This window comes from Somniosus microcephalus, unplaced genomic scaffold (assembly GCF_052327205.1).
Source record: "Somniosus microcephalus isolate GS21.2 unplaced genomic scaffold, FLI_Smic_1.0 unresolved_chr2, whole genome shotgun sequence".
NCBI lineage: Eukaryota > Metazoa > Chordata > Chondrichthyes > Squaliformes > Somniosidae > Somniosus > Somniosus microcephalus.
In genome coordinates this window covers 15,676,871-15,698,791 of record NW_028225180.1, presented here as the reverse complement: position 1 = coordinate 15,698,791, position 21,921 = coordinate 15,676,871, and the positions used below count along the sequence as shown (strand labels likewise).

General features: G+C 47.3%; 1 protein-coding gene across 1 annotated transcript in view; it reads left to right on the top strand.

Annotated features, from left to right (window-relative positions):
• LOC147092181 (serine protease FAM111A-like) overlaps nucleotides 1–12,577 on the top strand; it is a 35,003-nt gene extending 22,426 nt beyond the window's left edge. The window contains exons 3-4 of the mRNA XM_085975863.1: nucleotides 1,046–1,198; nucleotides 8,872–12,577. Coding sequence (XP_085831989.1) covers nucleotides 1,046–1,198; nucleotides 8,872–10,653 — 1,935 coding nt within the window. The 3' untranslated portion in view covers nucleotides 10,654–12,577. The remainder of the gene's footprint in view (nucleotides 1–1,045; nucleotides 1,199–8,871) is intronic.
• The last annotated feature ends 9,344 nt before the right edge of the window (nucleotides 12,578–21,921 follow it).

Sequence of the window (21,921 nt, the reverse complement as noted above, 5' to 3'; positions counted from 1 at the left end):
TATACACCATATATATTTTACTACATCAAAGGAAAATGTCAAAGTGACGTATCTATTTCCCAAACCCTTTGAAAACATATTATCTATGTAAACAGAACCACTTCCCTAAACAAGGCTTCCTTTACCTATTGTTATCTTTAGCGAAAGGCCTCGCTACTCCTGTTTTAATATCCTAAAATTAACCATTCATGGGTGATGTCATTACTGACACTTATTCCCTTACAAGGCATCAAGGGGTATGGGGAGAGAGTGGGGAAATGGTACTGAGATAGAGGATCAGCCATGATAATATTGAATGGCGGGTCAGGCTCAAAGGGCTGAATGGCTGACTCCTGCTCCTATTTTTCTATCTTTTTATGTTACATATCAGAAAACCAGCAATGCCTTCTCCTCACGGCACTTCACAATCACCCTGTTTATATCGGAAAGCCTGACAATCCATTCCTTTTTTCACACTTCAATGTCACCCGGTTTATATCTTGGATAGCCAGGAAAACCTGTTGCTCTAAGATACAAAGAAGTCCCGACTGTTAACCCTTAACTCCCCAATATGTCCAACCTACATCTCTCCAGGACATCTAACACATTCCTCTGAGATGTGACTGTACTCTGGAGAAAACTATCCAGAGATTACTAGCACCCCGTATGTGTCGGAGTGTCTCTAACTCACGTTCCAGCTCAATGACTCTTAGCTGAAGTGTCTCGAGGCAGAGGCATTTCCTGTAGATGTGGCAATCCAGGACAGTCTTGCTGTTCCCAAACTCCCACATACTGCAGTCCCAACACAGAATGCCTGTGCTGACATTGCTAATCTTTATTTATTTATTGTTAGCAGTGGCTAATCTCTAGAGGAAATAGGATCACTAGAGTTCTAGATCGCATTTAGTACATGAAGAGCTCCACCTTCTGCTCTTACGTCACTTTGAGATTCAGAATTTTATTTTCAGACTTTTCCGTGCGTTTGTTTTACTGAGCTCTGCTCAGCCGCTTCTCCCACATGCAAAAGAATGAATCAAACTGACATTAAATGCCTTTTTTTTTTCAGTCTGGTCAAGCCTCTACTAAATGCATCAAATCTGAGGACATGCCAGTGCAACAAGTAGAGTCACAGGAGAGTGAGCAACTGCCTGCGGTTCAACAATGCCAGGATGGAGAAGACCAGAGCCTCCAACACGCATTCAGTGGTATATCTCTAGAGGTAATAGAATCACTAGCATTCTAGATTGCATTTATTAGATGGAAGCACTCCACCTGCTGCTCTTATGCCACTTTTTGAGATTCAGAATTCTATTTTCAGACTTTTTCGTGCATTTGTTTTACTGAACTCTGCTCAGCCACTTCTCCCGCATGCAAGGTGTAGGTATCTTTCTCTTCCCCACCTGGGTGTCAGCTCTTTGCACACAAACGTTAAGTCACGCCCAGAAAGATCATTTTGTTCTGTTCCCTAGGTACATTTACAAAGCCGCCTGCACTTTGTCCTCGAATGACTGACTTTCCCAGTACCCAGCTGTCATCTCAGTCCTAAATGGCTTACCCCTTATCCTTAGACTGTGACCCCTGGTTCTGGACTCCCCGACCATCGGGAACATCCTTCCTGCATCTAGTCTGTCTAGTCCTGTTAGAATTTTATAAGTTTCAATGAGATCCCCTCTCATTCTTCTAAACGCCAGCGAGTATAAGCCCAATCGACCCAATTGTAAGGATTTGAGGGCTTCTTTTAACTGCTTTAAGGTAATCTACCTGGCCAGCAGTCTTTTTGCTGCTGCACTCTAAACCAATTTACAAACAGCGGTTTCGAATCGCTACCCCTCCTTTAGTTCTGAGTGGAGGAACTTATAATTAATGATATTAAAGCGGAACACGTGGTTTGGATGAGAGAGAAAAAATCAAGCTTTATTAACTAAAAGAAAAGAAACTATAATCAAAATATCAAACTATCCCACACGAACACAGTAAAATTGTAAAACTGCTTAACAGGGGGTTGCAGACGGCGAAAACGAGGGATACAATGGCTACAATGTTATTTAAACAATCTTAGCAATACCCTTAAATCACCACCCCTTAACTCCTGCTAGGTTACCTTGTTGAGGAGTCAGAAACTCTGCTCACCTATGGTCCAGCGAAGTAAGAGAGAGAGCTGGCTTCTCAGCTGCTATTTTTATACCTGGTGAGGTCCTGCCGTTCTGCCTTGCAAGGGCTGTGTGCAAAATTCCCCACCCAAAAGGGTCCAATACACAAGAGAAAGCTGTGATTGGCTAACTCAAAGTGGTTAGACTGGGTTAATGTGTCTTCCGGAGCTTCCTGGGCTGAAACAAAAGGGTGATACAACTGCTCTATTGTCCAGTACTGGGTGATTGAAAACCCATTCAAATCTTAAATGTTTCCCATTCAAGGTGCAAAAGTCTCTTCTGCAGTTTAGATGTATCCACTCGATACAAACAAATGCTAATAGCATTCAATTGCTTTGTAAACAAAGCATTGTCCTTTGTCTTCGGCCATGTGGTGACAGCCATTTTTATCCCTGGAAACTTAAAAGCACAACGCCCAGGGATTCTTTAATCAAAAAAAATGAATCTTCAGAACTGTAAATTATTGCGAATTCTTACAGTCCGCCCTTGGATACTTCCAGCTTGCTTGTAGTATCCTCTTGAAGAAATGAGCAATGATTTCTGACCCCCCACAAACAACCATCCCCTGTATTTACCTAATAGCTATCTGCCACTGATCCCCGTCCCGTCTATTCCCCTTAAATTCAAGAAAAAAAACCATGGTACGGTAGGCATCTTACAGATACTTCAGTTTTCACTAAGGGGTCTCATACCCCTACACACTTGTAAAATTATACAGTGTAAACCAAATTTACAATCACTTTTTTTTTACATCATAAGTTATTACAAAATGTTGCAATCTTAGTTACACAATGTACTCAAAAATTATCGCAAGCACGGAGAGGGTCCTACGCCTCTGCTCAACTTGGAGTTGTCACAAACTGGTCCCAAGCACGGAGAGGATCCGACGCCTCTGCTCAACTTGGGGCTGCAACACAAAATACAAAAAAAAAATCATTAAACAACATGCTTAAATAAACCCCGATCATGTGCCGATAATGGGTCGCGAAATTCGAGTGGGTATTGCTCCTCCCACTCGGGCAGTGAAAATACCTTCCACCCCCCTTTGATCGTCTTAAACTTTAAAACAGGCAGAATGGATTTGCCGACCAGCCTGCTCCGCCAGCCCTGAACCGTTCCCTTGTCCCTTTGTGGAGGCGGGGTACCCCTCATGTTTAAATTACCTTGGCACAGACCAAGACCGGGGAGTATGGGATCTCATGACTCCCAGTCCCTCCCCCTCCCGTCTTCCCTCGACTGGCTGCAGAAAATGATGGGTGCCTGTGTGACGGCTCTCCCTGGCCCCACACTGATCCGGCCACCCACTCATCCTTCCCAGCCACACTTATCCTCTTTGCCCGTGGGCCCCCGGGTGAGTACCTCCAACCCCCGACCGCACCCACGCGACTCTTGGGTCTCCCCCTCCTCTATACAATCTTCCCGGGCCATCACCACCCACCCCCAGGGAACGCGTCCCTGTCACAAGGCGCCCGCGCTTCCCCATCGTGACCCCTCGACAGCGAGGTCTCCCGCAAGTGAACTTCGGTCAGGATAGTGCTGGGTTGGGGGCCGTGCCCCACCCAGCTGGGGCCATCTCCGCCCCGTAGGAGGAGTAGGCAAGTTCCTCCGGACTCTGTCCGGTTTTTCCCGAAGACTGCTGCGGGGTCTCCTGGATTCGTCCAGTGGCGAGGTGATCCCCAACATTCCGTATCTTCATTCGGTGTCCAGCTCGGGCTGGGCGAACATGGCTGCTTCATTTTCCAATCTCCTGCAAAAACTTAAAAGGACCTGCTGCCTTAGGTGGAGACATGGTCGGGTCCCTTGACCTCGGACCAAAATACAAACATTCGGCACACATGTAAACTTAAACTCTTTGCACTTTAACTTGAAACTAGTTAAATCAACAAAACTTAAAATCCACCTTAAAAAATTATACACACACATAGCTATAATACAAATGCCGCCCGTCTCCGGACGGCCAGTCTAATCTCTGGCACTGTCGCAGATTGCTGCTGGCTGCAGCGAAGCTGGACTGCCTCCTGTCTCTGGTCCCTCGCAGCTTATGGCTGTTGAGTGGGGACCCCTGTTCTCTGGCTTCTCCCTGGCTTGGGATACCGCCCTACTCCACTGTAAAGTGGGTGACCATGCTTTCTTAGGCTGCGGCACCCGCTGAGACCTTCTGAGGGGTGTCTCTATGGGGGAAAATTTGGCTGGCGGACCCTGAGCTTGGGTCACAGCCCCAGCTGGCTGGGAACCTGCTCCCCCATGTCCAAATAGCCCGCACTGTATAATATACCTGGCAGCCTGTTGGTGCAAATCTCTCTCTGGGTTTGTCTGCTTTTCCCTGGAAACAAGTCACAGTGCCTGTCTTTACAGGCTGTGAACTTGAACTTGCATGGACAGCAAACTCATGTTCCCTCACCCAGGTGGCTTTAACTGGGGAATTTTGGACCTGCCTTTTTCCTGGGGCCAAAACTATCCCCTGTGTGCCTCCCTTGTCCCGGATTTCTGCTACCAGACCTGCTCTACAGGGGTCCCAGAACTCTCCTTTCCTGTTCCCTGGCTTAAACAGCTTACTCTGAACATGACTGGCTCCTCCCCCCACACAAGCCACAGTGCTTGCCTGTGAACTCGAACATGCTGTGGGCTGAGGATTCCTATTCTCAGGCTCACTCCTCACGGGCGGACCGTACCTCCGTTGTTGGAGGGGGTACACTGGTCCTGGTCCCACCTGCCTAGCGGGACCTGCTGCCGTTCTCCTACCACCCCATTGTCCACCCCTCCTCGCTGCCAGAGCTCCTCAAGACTCGGAGCTGTGGGCTGCGGTCTTGGGGTCTCTAATTCCCAATCCAGCACCGTTCTGGGTGCTGCCTGTGGGATGGTTCTACTTGGGCTGCCAGTAAAGTCCAGCTGACCTGCCTTCGGGCTGATCAGACAAATCATCCCCTTTGATGCATTTAAAGCCATGTTAAGGCTTTCTATCTCTGCCCTACAGGGGCCATGATCTGCTTCCTCAAACCTTAGGGCGCAGGCCAGCTTATAAACTGCCTTTGCTTCCCTAAACCTTTCCTCCTGCTCTCTCTTCACACCCTTCCTAACCCAGCCACCTATACCCCGATAGGTCAGCCTACACGCTGCTGCGAACATCCGCAGGGCTACCCACATATTGAAAACAACGAGAGAATCAAGAGCTGATGCTTTCTCCAGATCCAGACCACTTATTAAATCAAAAACTGCCTCCACTCCTACCTGGCTCGCCATTGTAAGGATTTGGGGGCTTCTTTTAACTGGTTTAAGGTAATCTACCTGGCCAGCAGTCTTTTTGCTGCTGCACTCTAAACCAATTTACAAACAGCGGTTTCGAATCGCTACCCCTCCTTTAGTTCTGAGTGGAGGAACTTATAATTAATGATATTAAAGCGGAACAAGTGGTTTGGATGAGAGGAAAAAAATCAAGCTTTATTAACTAAAAGAAAAGAAACTATAATCAAAATATCAAACTATCCCACACGAACACTGTAAAATTGTAAAACTGCTTAACAGGGGGTTGCAGATGGCAAAAACGAGGGATACAATGGCTACAATGTTATTTAAACAATCTTAGCAATTCCCTTAAATCACCACCCCTTAACTCCTGCTAGGTTGCCTTGTTGAGGAGCCAGAACACCCTGCTCACCTGTGGTCCAGCGAAGTAAGAGAGAGAGATAGCTTCTCAGCCGCTATTTTTATACCTGGTGAGGTCCTGCCGTTCTGCCTTGCAAGGGCTGTGTGCAAAATTCCCCACCCAAAAGGGTCCAATACACAAGAGAAAGCTGTGATTGGCTAACTCAAAGTGGTTAGACTGCGTTAATGTGTCTTCCGGAGCTTCTTGGGCTGAAACAAAAGGGAGATACAACTGCTCTATTGTCCAGTGCTGGGTGATTTAAAACCCATTCAAATCTTAAATGTTTCCCATTCAAGGTGCAAAAGTCTCTTCTGCAGTTTAGATGTATCCACTCGATATACAAACAAATGCTGATAGCATCAATTGCTTTGTAAACAAAGCATTGTCCTTTGTCTTCGGCCATGTGGTGACAGCCATTTTTATCCCTGGAAATTTAAAAGCACAACGCCCAGGGATTCTTTAATCAAAAAAAATGAATCTTCAGAACTGTAAATTATTGTGAATTCTTACACAATCTCTCCTCATACGTCATTCCTGCCATCCCAGGTATCAGTCTGGTGAATCTTCACTGCACTCCCTCCATGGCAAGAACATCCTTCCTCAGATAAGGCGACCAAAACTGCACACAATACTCAAGGTGTGGTCTCACCAAGGCCCTGTACAACTGCAGCAAGACATCCTTGCTCCTGTACTCGAATCCTCTCGCTGTGAAGGCCAACATGCCATTTGCATTCTTAACCGCCTGCTGCACCTGCATGCTTACCTTCAGCAACTGGTGCACAAGGACACCCAGGTCTCGTTGCACTTCCCCTTCCCCCAATCTATTGCCATTCAGATAATAATCTGCCTTCCTGTTTTTGCCATCAAAGTGGAAAACCTTGCATTTATCCACATTATACTGCATCTGCCATGCTTTTGCCCAATCACCCAACCTGTCCAAATCATACTGGAGTTTCTCAGCATCTTCCTCACAGCACACACGCCCACCCAGCTTTGTGTCATCTGCAAACTTGGAAATATTACTTCTAGTTCCCTCATCTAGATCATTAATATATATTGTGAATAGCTGGGGTCCTAGCACCGATCCCTGCGGGACCCCACTAATCACTGCCTGCCACTCGGAAAAAGACCCGTTTATTCCAACTCTTTGTTTCCTGTCTGCCAACCAGTTCTCTATCCAAGTCAATACCTTGCCCCCAATCCCATGTGCCTTAATTTTGCACGTTAATCTCTTATGCGGGACCTTATCGAAATCCTTCTGAAAGTCCAAATACACAACATCCACTGGTTCTCCCTTATCTATTCTATCAGTTACATCCTCAAAAAATTCCAGTAGATTAGTTAAGCACGAGTTACCTTTTGTAAATCCATGTTGACTTTGTCCGATCCTGTCACTGTTTTCCAAGTGCTCTGCTATTACATCTTTTATAATGGACTCTAGCATTTTCCCCACTACTGATGTCAGGCTTACTGGTCTATAATTCCCTGTTTTTTCTCTACCACCTTTTTTGAATAGTGGGGTAACATTAGCTACCCTCCAATCCATGGGAACTGTTCCAGAGTCTATTGAATTTTGGAAGATGACCAGCAATTTATCTACTATTTCTAGGGCCACTTCTTTAAGTACCCTAGGATGTAGATTATCAGGCCCTGGGGATTTATCGGCCTTCAATCCCGTCAATTTCCCTAACACCATTTCCCTACAAATACTGATTTAATTCAGTTTCTCCCTCTCATTAGCCCCTATGTTCCCTGACATCTCTGGGAGTTTATTTGTGTCCTCCTTTGTGAAGACAGAACCAAAGTGTGTATTTAATTGGTCAGCCATTTCTTTGTTCCCCATTATAAATTCCCCTGATTCTGACTGCGAAGGACCTATGCTTGACTTCACCAATCTTTTTCTCTTCACATATCTATAGAAGCTTTTACAGTCAGTTTTTATGTTCCTTGCAAGCTTACTCTCATACTTAATTTTCCACCTCTTAATTAATCCTTTTGTCCTCCTTTGCTGAATCCTAAACTGCTCCCAATCCTCAGATTTACTGCTTTTTCTGGCCAATTTACATATCCTCTTCTTGGATCTTAAGCTATCCCTAATTTCCCTTGTTAGCCACGGTTGCGCCCCCTTTTTTGTTTTATTTTTATGTCAGACAGGAATGAACAAATTCTGTAGTTCATCCATGCGATCTTTAAATGTTTGCCATTGCCTATCCACCGTCAACCCTTTAAGTAACGTTCCCCAATCCATCCTAGCCAACTCGCGCCTCATATCATCGTAGTTTCCTTTATTTAAATTCAGGACCCTAGTCTCTGAGTCAACTACTTCACTCTCCATCTTAATAAAGAATTCTATCATATTATGGTTGCTCCTCCCCAAGGGGCCTCGCATAACAAGATTGCTAATTAATCCTTTCTCATTACATAATACCCAGTCTAAGATGGCCTGATCTCTAGTTGGTTCCTCAACATATTGGTCCAGGAAACCATCCCGTATACACTCTAGGAATTACTCCTCTATAGTATTGTTACTAATTTGGTTAGCCCAATCTATATGTAGATTAAAGTCACCCATGATAACTGCTGTGCCCTTATTGCACACTTCTCTAATTTCCTGTTTAATGCCATCCCTAACCTCAGCATTACTGTTTGGGGGTCTGTATACAATGCCCACTAACGTTTTCTGCCCCTTGGTATTTCTCAGCTCTACCCATACAGATTCCACATCATCAGTTCCTATCAATATCAATCCCAGCCGTGATGACTTTCCCATTTCTCAAGTCCTTGTTTCTCACAAGCTGGTTCCTGGTTATCGCTTTCCTTTGCTTGCTTAGCAGGATGATGCGGTTCGTCGGATGAGCTTGTCTTTCGCTCTGGTTCACAGTCAGCACTTTTCCCACCGCTGCTGATCTCAGTTCTTGACCAACTTTCCCATCCTTCCATTGGTCTCGAGGCATAGCCCGAGCGGTTGTCCTTTTAACTGGGCTGTTAATTCTCTGGTCAATTCACTACCTCTACAGCGAGGCCAAAGCCACATTGTAGGCAATTAGGGCCCTTCAAAGGGGTGAATCAAACTGACATTAAATGCCTTTTTTTTTCCAGTCTGGTCAAGGCTCTACTAAATGCATAAAATCTGAGGACATGCCAGTGCAACAAGTAGAGTCACAGGAGAGTGAGCAACTGCCTGCGGATGAACAATACCAGGATGGAGAAGACCAAAGACTCCAGTTCACATTCAGTTTTAAAGGGGACATGGACTGTGTCAGGTATACAATCTTTGGGAAGCCACACGATAGCTTGGTTTCAGCACTCCAGTCATCACCTGACTTTCTACAAATGGAGAAACAACATCAATCCTGTGAAGTTGTTACTTATGGGGCGCCGCCTCTTCAAGGAATTGTGAGTAGCAGGATTCCCTGCTGTTGTCTGCCAGCAGGAGCCCACTTTGTTCTGTCATTTGTGAAAGATCTAACTGGAGGCATCAATGGTAGACCAGTAAGTACTGCGCGATCTCTGGACAAACGTCCCATTCTGTTTTACATCTCTCCAATGGGTAGAACCAAAGGGAAAGCTAACCGAAAGATACTATCTTGCCAGAAGCTATCAAAGGGAGAGAGCAATCTTTGCGTCTTGGGCTTCGAAGGAGAAACCATACGGGAAGCTTTAACGTTGGACGGGCGCTTTCTCCCCATCGTGGAATCTGATCTCTGTAAGCTTGTATCGTTTGGCAACCCTGTAACTAAAATTCAATTCAACAACACCGTGAATACTTTAAACGGACAGGTGTTTCAAATAGAGGTCCCCGGGACTGCCAATGGGCAAGGAATGACTGCCCAGGGCCAAATGATAACTGGCCAGAGCAGCGCCGCATTTGATGGAATACATCTAAGAACCTCAAAGAAACGCGATGTAATGGGTATAATAAAAGATATACCCTCATACATGGTGGACACAAACATGACAATCATTTCTGATTTTCAGAAATTTATGAAAGAAAGCACAGGCGGTGACGAATCACCATCAGCGATTGTGAATTTTCTGAAGAGTGAATATCAAACAAATGGGAACATCTCCATCCCAGTCATGCATTTACCAATGCTTAAATCAAAGAGTTCATCGGTTGGCTGCATTGTGAACTATCCCGAATATACCTATTCAGGGACTTGCTTCATACTGAAAGGTGCATATATCCTCACGTGCTACCATGTTGTTGAAGGGCTAGTGGCTGAATATACTACAGCTCGAAGTGAAGAAGATATAGCCGAGGTACTCAACACGAATGTGGTCGTCACATTTGAGTACGAAGAAACCAATTTTCAGGATACAATTTACAAAGTGAAAGGGTGGTTTAAAGTGTATTCCAAAGCCCTGGATTATGCAGTTTTGGAGCTGGAGGAGCGCCCGCAGAGAAATTCCGAGTCTTTGCCAGGCCTTCTTGAAAACTGCAATGTGGCACCTGAGAAGGGAGCAGTCTACATTATTGGTCATCCAAATGGAGAAATGAAGAAGATTGACAACTGTGCTGTTTTGCCTGTTGTAACGGAAGATCGCAATATAGCAGAGCGCCTTCTAAAACAGATGCAAAAGCATCTTGAAGTAGAGTATTCACTAGAGCAGATATTAAACAGAGTGTACATGATCTCACAAGAGATATTGGCAGTACGAGATAATCACCAGCATCTCAAATACGATACCTGTTTCTTCCACGGTTCTTCCGGCTCCCCGGTGATAAATTCCGATGGCGCAGTCGTTGCCATGCATTCTGCTGGCGTGGGGTATCCTCCGGGTTTGTTTGAATATGGAACCACAATTCTAGCTTTCCAACTTGATTTACATCAAGCCCATCCTGGTTTTGAAACAGTTCTATGTGGGAATGCTGAGTGAAGAACCCGTACATGTACTGGAAGAGCGACGACATCGTTTAATGGTCATGAAGCGGACAAACTGAAGAAAGTGACTGGCATACTGGGCATCAAGGAAGGGCTTGCGATATGGGGAAACGTTGAGTGTTGTTCATACCAACATTCAACTGAATACAATCTGACCCGCGCCCGTGAACTGTACACTGACTGTTACCTCCGATATTCCTTCCTGGAGATATCAACACCAACAATTTGTGTTTATATAGCGTCTTTATTGATACAGTGTCAGCCGGGGCTCAGTGGGCGGCACACTCGCCTCTGAGTCAGAGGGTTGTGGGTTCAAGTCCCACTCCAGAGACTTGAGCACATAAAGCTAGGCTGACACTCCGGTGCAGTGCTGAGGGAGCGCCGCACTGTCGGAGGTGCCGTCTTTCAGGCTGGGACGTTAAACCGAGGCCCCTTCTGGCCTCTCAGGTGGTCGTAAAAGGTCCCGTGGCCACTATTTCGAAGAAGAGCAGGGCGGGGCGGGGGGCGGGGGGGGGGGGAGTTCATCCTGGGGCCAATATTTATCCCTCAATCAACATCACTAAAACAGATGATGCGGTCATTATCACATTGCTGTTTGTGGGATCTTGCTGTGCACAAATTGGCTGCCGCGTTTCCCACATTACAACAGTGAGCACACTTCAAAAAAGTACTTCATTGGCTGAAAAGTGCTTTGAGATGTCCGGTGGTCGTGAAGGGCGCTATATAAATGCAAGTCTTTCGTTCTTTCTTTAACGTAGTAAAACGTCCCAAAGGTGCTTCACAGGAGTGTAAATCAGACAAAATTGGGACACCAGATCCCTTCACTTTGGGGGTAATTTTAACCTGGGTGAGCGGGTGGGACTGGGTGCAGGTGGGTGGGGTTAAAGGAGTAAAACTTCAGAGCGTGTGGGAAAGCCAGCTCCAACCCACCAGCCTCCAGGTTTTACTGAGCGGGGACAAGGGGCGGGCAGCCAACCCGGTCCCAGGAACAGGAGTTGTTATTTTAAATACGTCATTGAGGCTGGAAGCCTCGGATTCAGCCTGCTTTGCCGGTTTCAGTGGGGCCGGCCGGGTTACCCGGGCTTCGGGAAACCCGGCAGATGCAGCGAGGCAAGGACAGCCTCAGGGAGAAGGTAAGTGGCCTTCGCAGCACGCCTTGTGGGCCAGGAGGAGCAGGAGTGCTTCCTCCCGGCCTGCCCAAGTTCCACCACCATCAAACAGCAGCCCCCTCCCACCACGAACAAATGCCCGTCACCTCCCCCCCCCCCACCCCACGCCACGCCACTCACCGGATCAGACCTGGCCCGCCCCCGCCGGGGTCGGAGATCGGCCCTACCCTGGGATTGGGAATCGGACCCTCCTTTGGATTGGACCCCACTTTGGGATCGGACCCACCCTGAGTTCGGACCCCTGACTGCCCGGGGTGGGGAATCGGACCTACCTAGTCCTGCGGCTCCCTCCGCGGTGCCCCCGCCCCCCGCCCCCACCCCCGGCCGACTCGATGCCAAGCCTGTCAATCAGGCTGAAGGCCAAAAGTCTTGGAAAAACCCAGGCTTCCGGGTTTACCATCCGAATCTCCACCCCTCACACCCGCCTACGCAACCCGCCCCAGTTAATATCCAGCTCATTTTCCTTGTTTGTGCTTGATACCATTTAACAATGTTTTATCATTTAATGACTGTGGTTGGGCAGCAGACCTCTCAGTTCTAAGGAAAGTCTTAATCAGGTTGTCTAGGAAGTCTGCTAATATTATACGGCTATAACAACAGAGAATGCTGGAAACACTCAGCAGGCCAGGCAGAATCCCTGGAGAGAGAAAAACAGAGTTAACGTTTCAGGTTTGTGACCCTTTGTCAGAACTGGACATAGTTAGCGATGTAACACATAAATACTGTGGCAACAATGTGCAAGAGGATGATATTTAGTAGACAAGAATCATATATGTAGAATTCAAGTGTAGCCATTGACCAATTAATATTACCCAGAATTACTCCTGGCGAGCTAAAAAGTTAAGACTTGTTCAAAATGCAGCTGCAAAGACAATCAAAAGCAGTTTGGACTAAGTTTTGATAAGAAACAGCCGCAGGCTGCGAGTGAAGATTAAGTTGCTAAATAACATATTATGATGCTGAGTAGAAATTAGAATTCGCTTAACAAAACTAATTGCAAAGATAATTAAAAGTTAATTAGTATAAGAACCATAAAATGAGCGAGATCATGGGAGTTAAGGTAGATTGAAGTGAAACAGTCTGGATATCTCAAGATGAGTGAAACAGCGCTGATATGGGCCCTTGGTAAAGAAAGGCTGTGTATTGCTTGAGGCTATGAAATGAAAGAGATAAAGTAAATTACAATGGGGTGAAAAACTACAAACAAGATAACAGGACAGAGGTTGTGTAAAAATACTGGAAAAGGCGGGGTCAAGATGTTAACCTCAGTCTGAGTGACAATGGTATTTTGACCATTAGAACCAATTAAAGCAGGTGATTTTGTTAAAGACCATATATGGACACTGGCCAAACGAACTGTTGATAAGAAAAGGGTTAAAACCTCGATACTCAAAGAACAACTTCACACAGACTTACTGCGAGAACAAAGGAACAGACTTAAGACGACGTCATCTGTGTCCAAGAGGTTCCAGAGACCAAGAGCTGTGAGCTACTCATTAAAACTACTGCCTTTTCTTAAGTATTGATTACGCTGTAAGCTTAATAAATCTTGATCTGTTGCTCAAACATACTGGTTGCTGCCTATTGGTGTTTTGTCCAAGAACTCAGAGATCGTTAAGATCTTACAACAAGAGCAGGTCAGAGGCTGGGAATTCTGTGGCGAGTGTCTCACCTCCTGACTCCCCAAAGCCTTTCCACCATCTACAAGGCACAAGTCAGGAGTGTGATGGAATACTCTCCACTTGCCTGGATGAGCGCAGCTCCAACAACACTCAAGAAGCTCGACACCATTCAGGATAAAGCAGCCCGCTTGATTGGCACTCCATCCACCACCTTCAACATTCACTCCCTCCACCACCGGCGCACTGTGGCTGCAGTGTGTACCAGCTACAAGGTAAGGGGTAAGGGGTCGCCCATTTAAGACTGAGATGAGGAGAAATTTCTTCACTCAGAGGGTGGTGAATCTTTGGAATTCTCTACCTCAGAGGGCTGTGGAGACTTAGTCGTTGAGTATATTCAAGACAGAGATCGATAGATTTTTGGACTCCAGGGGAATCGAGGGATTTGGGGATAAGGGCGGGAAAGTGGAGTTGAGGTTGAAGATCAGCCATGATCTTTTTGAATGGCAGAGCAGGCTCGAGGGGTTTGTTGTCCAACTCCTGCACCTATTTCTTATCTTCTTACGTCTGACTTTGTCTACAGGCTCCTACAAAGGGGCTTATCCTCAAGGGCGGAAGGAGGCAAGCCTGAAATGGACAAGGTGGGCCTTCTTTGAGAAGGAGAGTGAAAATGGCGGTGTTAAAGGGGCATGGGGCAGTGCCCAAGGTGAAGGAAACCATTCACAATGGAGATTAATCTTCAATTTCTGGAGACACCAGGGAAGTCCTAAGAACAGAAGAAATAGGAGCAGGAGTCGGCCATTCGGCCCCTCGAGCCTCCTCCGCCCTTCAATAAGATCATGGCTGATCTGATCTTGGCTTCAACTGACTTGTGTCAGCTGTGGTTCACTGGTAGCACACTCGCCTCTGAGTCAGAAGGTTGTGGGACTTGAGCACATAAAGCTAGGCTGACACTCCAGTACAGTCTTTCGGATGAGACGCTAAACCGAGGCCCCTTCTGCTCTCTCAGGTGGACGTAAAAGATCCCATGGCACTATTTTGAAGAAGAGCAGGGGGAGTTCTCCCCGGTGTCCTGGGGCCAATATTTATCCTTCAATCAGCATAAAAACAGATTATCTGGTCATTATCACATTGCTGTTTGTGGGAGCTTGCTGTGCACAAATTGGCTGCCGCGTTTCCTACATTACAACAGTGACTACCCTCCAAAAGTACTTCATTGGCTGTAAAGCGCTTTGAGACATCCGGTGATCGTGAAAGGTGCTATATAAATGCAAGTCTTTCTTTCTTTCTACTCCACTTCCCTGCCCGCTCCCCATAACCCTTGACTCCTTTATCATTCAAAAATCTGTCTATCTCCACCTTAAATGTATTCAATGACCCAGCCTCCACAGCTCTCTGGGGTAGAGAATTCCACAGATTCACAAACCTCTGAGAGAAGAAATCCTCTATATCTCCGTTTTAAATGGGTTCCCCCTTATTCTGAAACTATGCCCCCTAGTTTTTAGATACCCCCATGAGGGGAAACATCTTCTCTGCATCTACCTTGTCGAGCCCCCTCAGTATATCTTGTATGTTTCAATAAGATCCTCTCTCATTCTTCTAAATTCCAATGAGTAGAGGCCCAACCTGCTCAACCTTTCTTCATAAGTCAACCCCCTTATCTCAAGAATCAACCTCGTGAACCTTCTCTGAACTGCCTCCAATGCAAGTATATCCTTCCTTAAATAAGGAGACCAAAACTGTATGCAGTACTCCAGGTGTGGTCTCACCAACGCCCTGTACAGTTGTAGCAGGACCTCCCTACTTTTATACTCAAACCCCCTGCAATAAAGGCCAACGTTCCATTTGCCTTCCTAATTACTTGCTGTACCTGCATGCTAACGTTTTGTGTTTCATGTACGAGGACCCCCAGATCCCTCTGTACCTCAGCATTTTGTAGTCTCTCTCCATTTAAATAATAATTTGCTTTATTATTTTTCCTACCAAAGTGGATAACCTCACATTTTTCCATGTTATATACCCTCTGCCAAATTTTGTGCCCACTTACTTAACCTATCTATTTCCCTTTGCAGATTCTTTATGTCCTCACAACTTGCTTTCCCACCTATCCTTGTATCATCAGCAAATTTGGCTACATTACACTCGGTCCCTTCATCCAAGTCATTAATAAGGAATCCGATTCACTCCACCTGATATCAAGAAATGACTGAGCGCACTGGATACAGCAAAGGCTATGGGCCCTGACAACATCCCGGCTATCGCGCTGAAGACTTGTGCTCCAGAACTAGCCGCGCCTCTAGCCAAGCTGTTCCAGTACAGCTACAACACTGGCATCTATCCAACAATGTGGAAAATTGCCCAGGTATGTCCTGTCCACAAAAAGCAGGACAAATCCAACCCGGCCAGTTACCGCCCCATCAATCATCAGCAAAGTGATGGAAGGTGTCATCGACAGTGCTATCAAGCAGCACTTACTCACCAATAACCTGCTCACTGATACTTATATATTTTTCCACCCCTTTGTTTTGGGACTTCCGTTCCCCCCCCACCTTCCTTTTTTTTCTCTCTCCCACATGGCAGCTGTTTCTCATCCTGCCAGTACACTTCACACCTAATCTCAGCCGTCTTTTGTCTCCACTGTCCTATTACCATCTCGTCTGGTTTTGAATACCTCTTAATGTCTCTTTCACTTCTTTTGTTCTCTCCCAGCCCTGCCTTCGATCTATTTTATTTCCTTTCCAGTTTTGGAAAAGGGTTTCGACCCGAAACGTCGACTCTAATTTCTCTCCACGGATGTTGCCTGGCCTGCTGAGTTTTTCCAGCATTTTCTGTTGTTATCACTGATACTCAATTTGGGTTCTGCCAAGACCACTCGGCAGCCGACCTCATTACAGCCTTGGTCCAAACGTGGACAAAGGAGCTGAATTCCAGAGGTGAGGTGAGAGTGACTGCCCTTGTCATAAAGACAGCATTTGACCGAGTGTGGCATCAAGGAGCCCTGATAAAACTGAAGTCAATGGGCATCAGGGGGAAAATGCTCCACTGGCTGGAGTCATACCTAGCACAATGGAAGATGGTTGTGGTGATCAAAGGTCAATCATCACAGCCCCAGATCATCAGTGCAGGAGTTATTCAGGGCAGTGTCCAAGGCCCAACCATCTTCAGCTGCTTCATCAATGACCTTCCCTCCAACATAAGGTCAGAAGTGGGGATGTTCGTTGATGACTGCGCAGTGTTCAGTGCCATTCACAACTCCTCAGATAATGAAGCAGTCCATGCCCGCATGCAACAAGACCTGGAAGACGTTCAGGCTTGGGCTGATAAGTGGCAGGTAACATTCCCGCCACAGAAGTACCAGGCAATGACTATCTCCAACAAGCGAGAGTCTAAACATGGCCCCTTCACATTCAATGGCATTACCATCGCTGAATCGCACACCATCAACATCCTGGGGGTCACCATTGACCAGAAACTTAACTGAACCAGCCACATAAATACTGTGGCAACAAGAGCAGGTCAGAGGCTGGGTATTCTGCGGCGAGTGTCTCACCTCCTGACTCCCCAATCTACAAGGCACAAGTCAGGAGTGTGATGGAATACTCTCCACTTGCCTGGATGAGTGCAGCTCCAACAACACTCAAGAAGTTTGACACCGTCCAGACAAAGCAACCCGCTTGATTGGCAACCCATCCACCACCTTAAACATTCACTCCCTCCACCACCGGCGTACCGTGGCTGCAGTGTGTACCATCTACAAGATGCACTGCAGCAACTCGCCAAGGCATCTTCAACAGTACTCCCCAAAGCCACGATCTCTTCCACCTAGAAGGACAAGGGCAGCAGGCGCATGGGAACACCACCACCTCCAAGTTCCCCTCCAAGTCACACACCATCCTGACTTAGAAATATATCGCAGATCCTTCATCATCACTGGGTGTAAGAATTCGCAATAATTTACAGTTCTGAAGATTAATTATTTTGATTAAAGAATCCCTGGGCGTTGTGCTTTTAAATTTCCAGGGATTAAAAATGGCTGTCGCACCACATGGCCGAAGACAAAGGGGCTTGGAAAGCAGCTTTCTGTGTCTGGAAGTAAGGTTCAGTGGAGACAAAACGTTACCACAGGACAATGCTTTGTTTACAAAGCAATTGAATGCTATTAGCATTTGTTTGAATATCGAGTGGATACATCTAAACTGCAGAAGAGACTTTTGTATCTTGAATGGGATCCGTTTAAGAATTGAATGGGTCTAAATCACCTAGCATTCTGGACAATAGAGCAGTTGTATTTCCCTTTTGTTTCAGCCCAGGGAGCTCCGGAAGACACATTAACCCAGTCCAACCACTCTGAGTTAGCCAATCACAGCTTTCTCTTGTGTATTGGACCCTTTGGGTGGGGAATTTTGCACACAGCCCTTGCAGGGCAGAACGGCAGGACCTCACCAGGTATAAAGATAGCGGCTGAGAAGATATCTCTCTTTTTACTTCACTGGACCACAGGTGAGCAGGGTGTTCTGACTCCTCAACAAGACAACCTAGCAAGGAGTTTGGGGTGGTGATTTAAGGGAATTACTAAGATTGTTTAAGTAACATTGGAGCCATTTTATCCGTCGTTTTCGCTGTCTGCAACCCCCTGTTATATAGTTTTACTGTAATTGCTGTGTTCATGTGGCATAGTTTATTCTTTTGATTGTAGTTTATTTAGGTAATAAACTTGATTTTTCTCTCATCCAAACCACTTGTCCGTTTTAATATCATTAATTATAAGTTCCTCCACTCAGAACTGAAGGAGGGTTAGCGATTCGAAACCGCTGTTTGTAAATTGGTTTAGAGTGCAGCAGCAAAAGGCTGCTGACCAGGTAAATTACCATAGACCAGTTAAAAGATGCCCCCCTTACATGGGTCAAAATCCTGGAACTCCTTCCCGAACAGCGCTGTGGGAGCACCTTCACCACACGGACTGCAGCGGTTCAAGAAGGCGGCTCACCACCACCTTCTCAAGGGCAACTAGGGATGGGCAATAAATGCCGGCCTTGCCAGCGACGCCCACATCCCATACAAACGAATATTTTTTTTTCAATCCTGGAGCATGGGCTACCCTCACTGTAGCCACCTGTTGGGTAGCATGCTGCCAGAGCTGATGTCATTCATGGGCAGGGAGGGGGTTGGGTTCCAATAAAGTTCATGAGGGACAAACATTTACACAGCCAGTTGTTACGCTTTGGAATGCGTTGCGGGGAAGGGCGGCGGAAGCAGATTCAATAGTAACTTCCAAAAGGGGAACTGGATAAATACTTGAAGGGGCAACTTTGCAGGGCTACGGGGCAAGAGCAGGGGCAGGGGCTGGAGTCGGACTACTTGGATCGAGCTGGCACAGGTACAGCGGGCCGAATGGCCTCCATCTGTGCTGTATCGTTCTGTGAGTCTAAAGAAAAGGCGCTCTGCTTTATTATTAACCACAAACCATTGGCAAGGATTCAGCCACTGTCTGCCAAGTGGGATCTGGGATCAGACACTGGTACATAGTTCCTGTGTTTGTCAAAGGGTGGGGCGAGATGCCGACAGATGATTGTTTCCATTCTGTATCCCCATTGGCCTGACATGTTTTCAGACTCGGTGTGCAGGGCACTCCTCGTCAACAGCCAATCGCTGTGGAGCAGGCTGCGCCACAGGAAGAGTTTGAATTACCCGCCGTCTTGCCCTTCAGTGAAATCCTGCCCAGTCCAGTGGCAGAGACTTTGCTTGAGGGCTTTTTGTGCGTAAGTTGTGAAAAATGTCTCACCTTTCTTTTTTTGTTCAACGTAATCTTAAAGGTGTTGTAAGTGCCAGTTGTTCATTGTTTTTCCCTACTGGGGAGCTAGGTTCCTGTTGTTTTAGTGTTAGATTTCAGGCTGGAGCAGGGAGGGGTAAAGCACGGCCTTGATATTTTAACCGTTGAGCTCCACTCTTCTCCCTGTCTACTCCGAGTTGTGTCGCCCCGGCTTTTGGTTAATGATCAAACCAGGGTGAAGGGTCAAGGGCCATATGGCGGGGACACCCACCCAGGGTGAAACTAAAAGAGGGCCGAGGTCAATGAGGAATTAAACTGGCAGGGAAGAGTTAAAAAGAAATACTTGGTCAGCAGTCCTACATCCTGTGGGACTTGGCAATGCCTCTGTGAATCACCGCAACTACAGCACAACAGACAGGAAGATAAGTGACACCATCTGCAATATCAGTGTCTCTGTTTTTAAGTCTATTTTGCGATCTAGCTGTTATAATTTATGATACTGGGGCAAAAAGGGTTAAATTACAAGGACTGATTGCATGGACTAGGCTTGTAGTCACTTGAATAACGAAATTATGATGAGCCTTTATAAAACACTGGTTCGGCCTCAACTGGAGTATTGTGTCCAATTCTGGGCACCGCACTTTAGGAAGGACGTAAGGATGAGGGACTTCAGTTACGTGGATAGACTAGAGAAGCTGGGGTTGTTCCCCTTAGAGCAGAGAAGGTTGAGAGGAGATTTGATAGAGGTGTTCAAAACCATGATGGGTCTAGACAGTGTAGATAGAGGGAAACTGTTCCCATTATCAGAAGGGTCGAGAACCAAAGGACACAGATTTCAGGTGATTGGCAAAAGAACCAAAGGCGACATGAGGAAAAACCTTTTTTACGCAGCGAGTGGTGAGGATCTGGAATGCACTGCCTGAAAGGGTGGTGGAGGCAGGTTCAATCGTGGCTTTCAAAAGGGAATTGGATAAGTACCTGAAGGAAAAAAATTTGTCAGGGCTACGGGGAAAGGGCGGGGAGTGGGACTAGCTGAGGTGCTCTTGCAGAGAGCCGGCACGGGCTCGACGGCCGAATGGCCTCCTCCTGTGCTGTAACCATTCTATGAGTCTATGATTCAAAGCGCTTTACAGCCAATGAAGTACTTTTGAAGTTTAGACACTGTTGTAAAGGAAACACGGCAGCTAGTTTGCACACGGCCCCACAAAACAGCAATGTGATTATGACCAGATAAACTGATACGATAATGTTGAGTGATCTATAAATATTGGCCAGGGAATCAGGGATAACTCCCCTGCTCTTCTTTAAAATAGTGTCATGGGGTCTTTTACGTCCACCTGAGAGAGCAGACGGGCTTAATGTCTCATCCGAAATACGGCACCTTCGAGAGTGCAGCACTCCCTCAGTAAAAGCACCTTTCTCTGCACTGCACTGTAATAGCACCTGTCTCCACCCCTACCTCACCCCAACTGCTGCGGAAACCCTCATCCATGCTTTTGTTACCTTCAGACTTGACTATTCCAATGATCGCCTGGCCAGCCTCCCATCTTACACCCTCCATAAACTTAAGCTCATCCAAAACTCTTCTGTCCATATCCTAAGTCGCACCAAGTCCCACTCGCCCATCACCCCTGCGCTTGCTGATCTGCATTGGCTCCGAATCCACCAACGCCTCGATTTCAAAATTCCCATCCTTGTGTTCAAATCCCTCTATGGCCTTGCCCCTCCCTATCTATGTAACCTCCTTCAGCCATACAACCCTTTGAGAATTCTGCATTCCTCCAACTCTGGAAGGCGACCGACAGACCAGCCCTCTGGGAGTGGTGGACCAGGTCCCGGACCAGATGGATGTTATCGTGGATGGTCCAGCCCGGGACCGTGTAGGACTGGTCGGGGTGGATCATGTGGGCCAGCACGGTGCCAAGGCGAGCAGACATAGCCCTGGCAAAGATTTTATAGTCCGTGCTAAGGAGGGAGACCGGGCGCCAGTTCTTAAGGAGGCGGAGATCGCCCTTCTTAGGCAGCAGGACAATGACCGCCCTGCGCCAAGAGAGGGGCATCTCCCCGGTCGCCAAACATTGCCCCAGGACCCGCGCGTAGTCGCCCCCCAAGACATCCCAGAACGCCCTGTGGAACTCCACGGTCAGCCCGTCCAGCCCCGGGGACTTTCCCCTAGAGAGCTGGCGGAGGGCGCCGGTCAGCTCCGCCAGGCTTAGCGGAGCGTCCAGTTTTTCGGCGTCCTCCGGGCTGACCTTTGGCAGGTCCTCCCACAAAACTCTGCGCACATCCTCGCTGGACGGATCCGGAGAGAACAGAGCCCCGTAATAGGCGTGGGTCTCCGCGATGATTCCCTCCGGATCCGAGACCAGAGATCCGTCGTCGGCCAGCAGCCCCAAGAGCTGCTTACGGACCCCCCGTCTTTTTTCCAGCGAGTAGAAGAAGGGGGAGCCGCGGTCCAGGTCCCGCAGGAGCTGGATCCGCGACCTCACGTACGTGCCTCGGGACCCAACGAGCTGCAGGTCCTTCAGCGCGCCCTTCTTCTCTTCGTACACCTTCCGCAGGGCCGGGTCCTCGATGACCTGAGCGAGACAGGACTCCGGGTCGAGCACCTCCTTCTCCAACCGCCCGACCCGGGCCTCCCGCCTCTTGGTCGACCCCTTCGCGTACTCCTGACAGAAGAGACGGACGTGAGCCTTGCCCTCGTC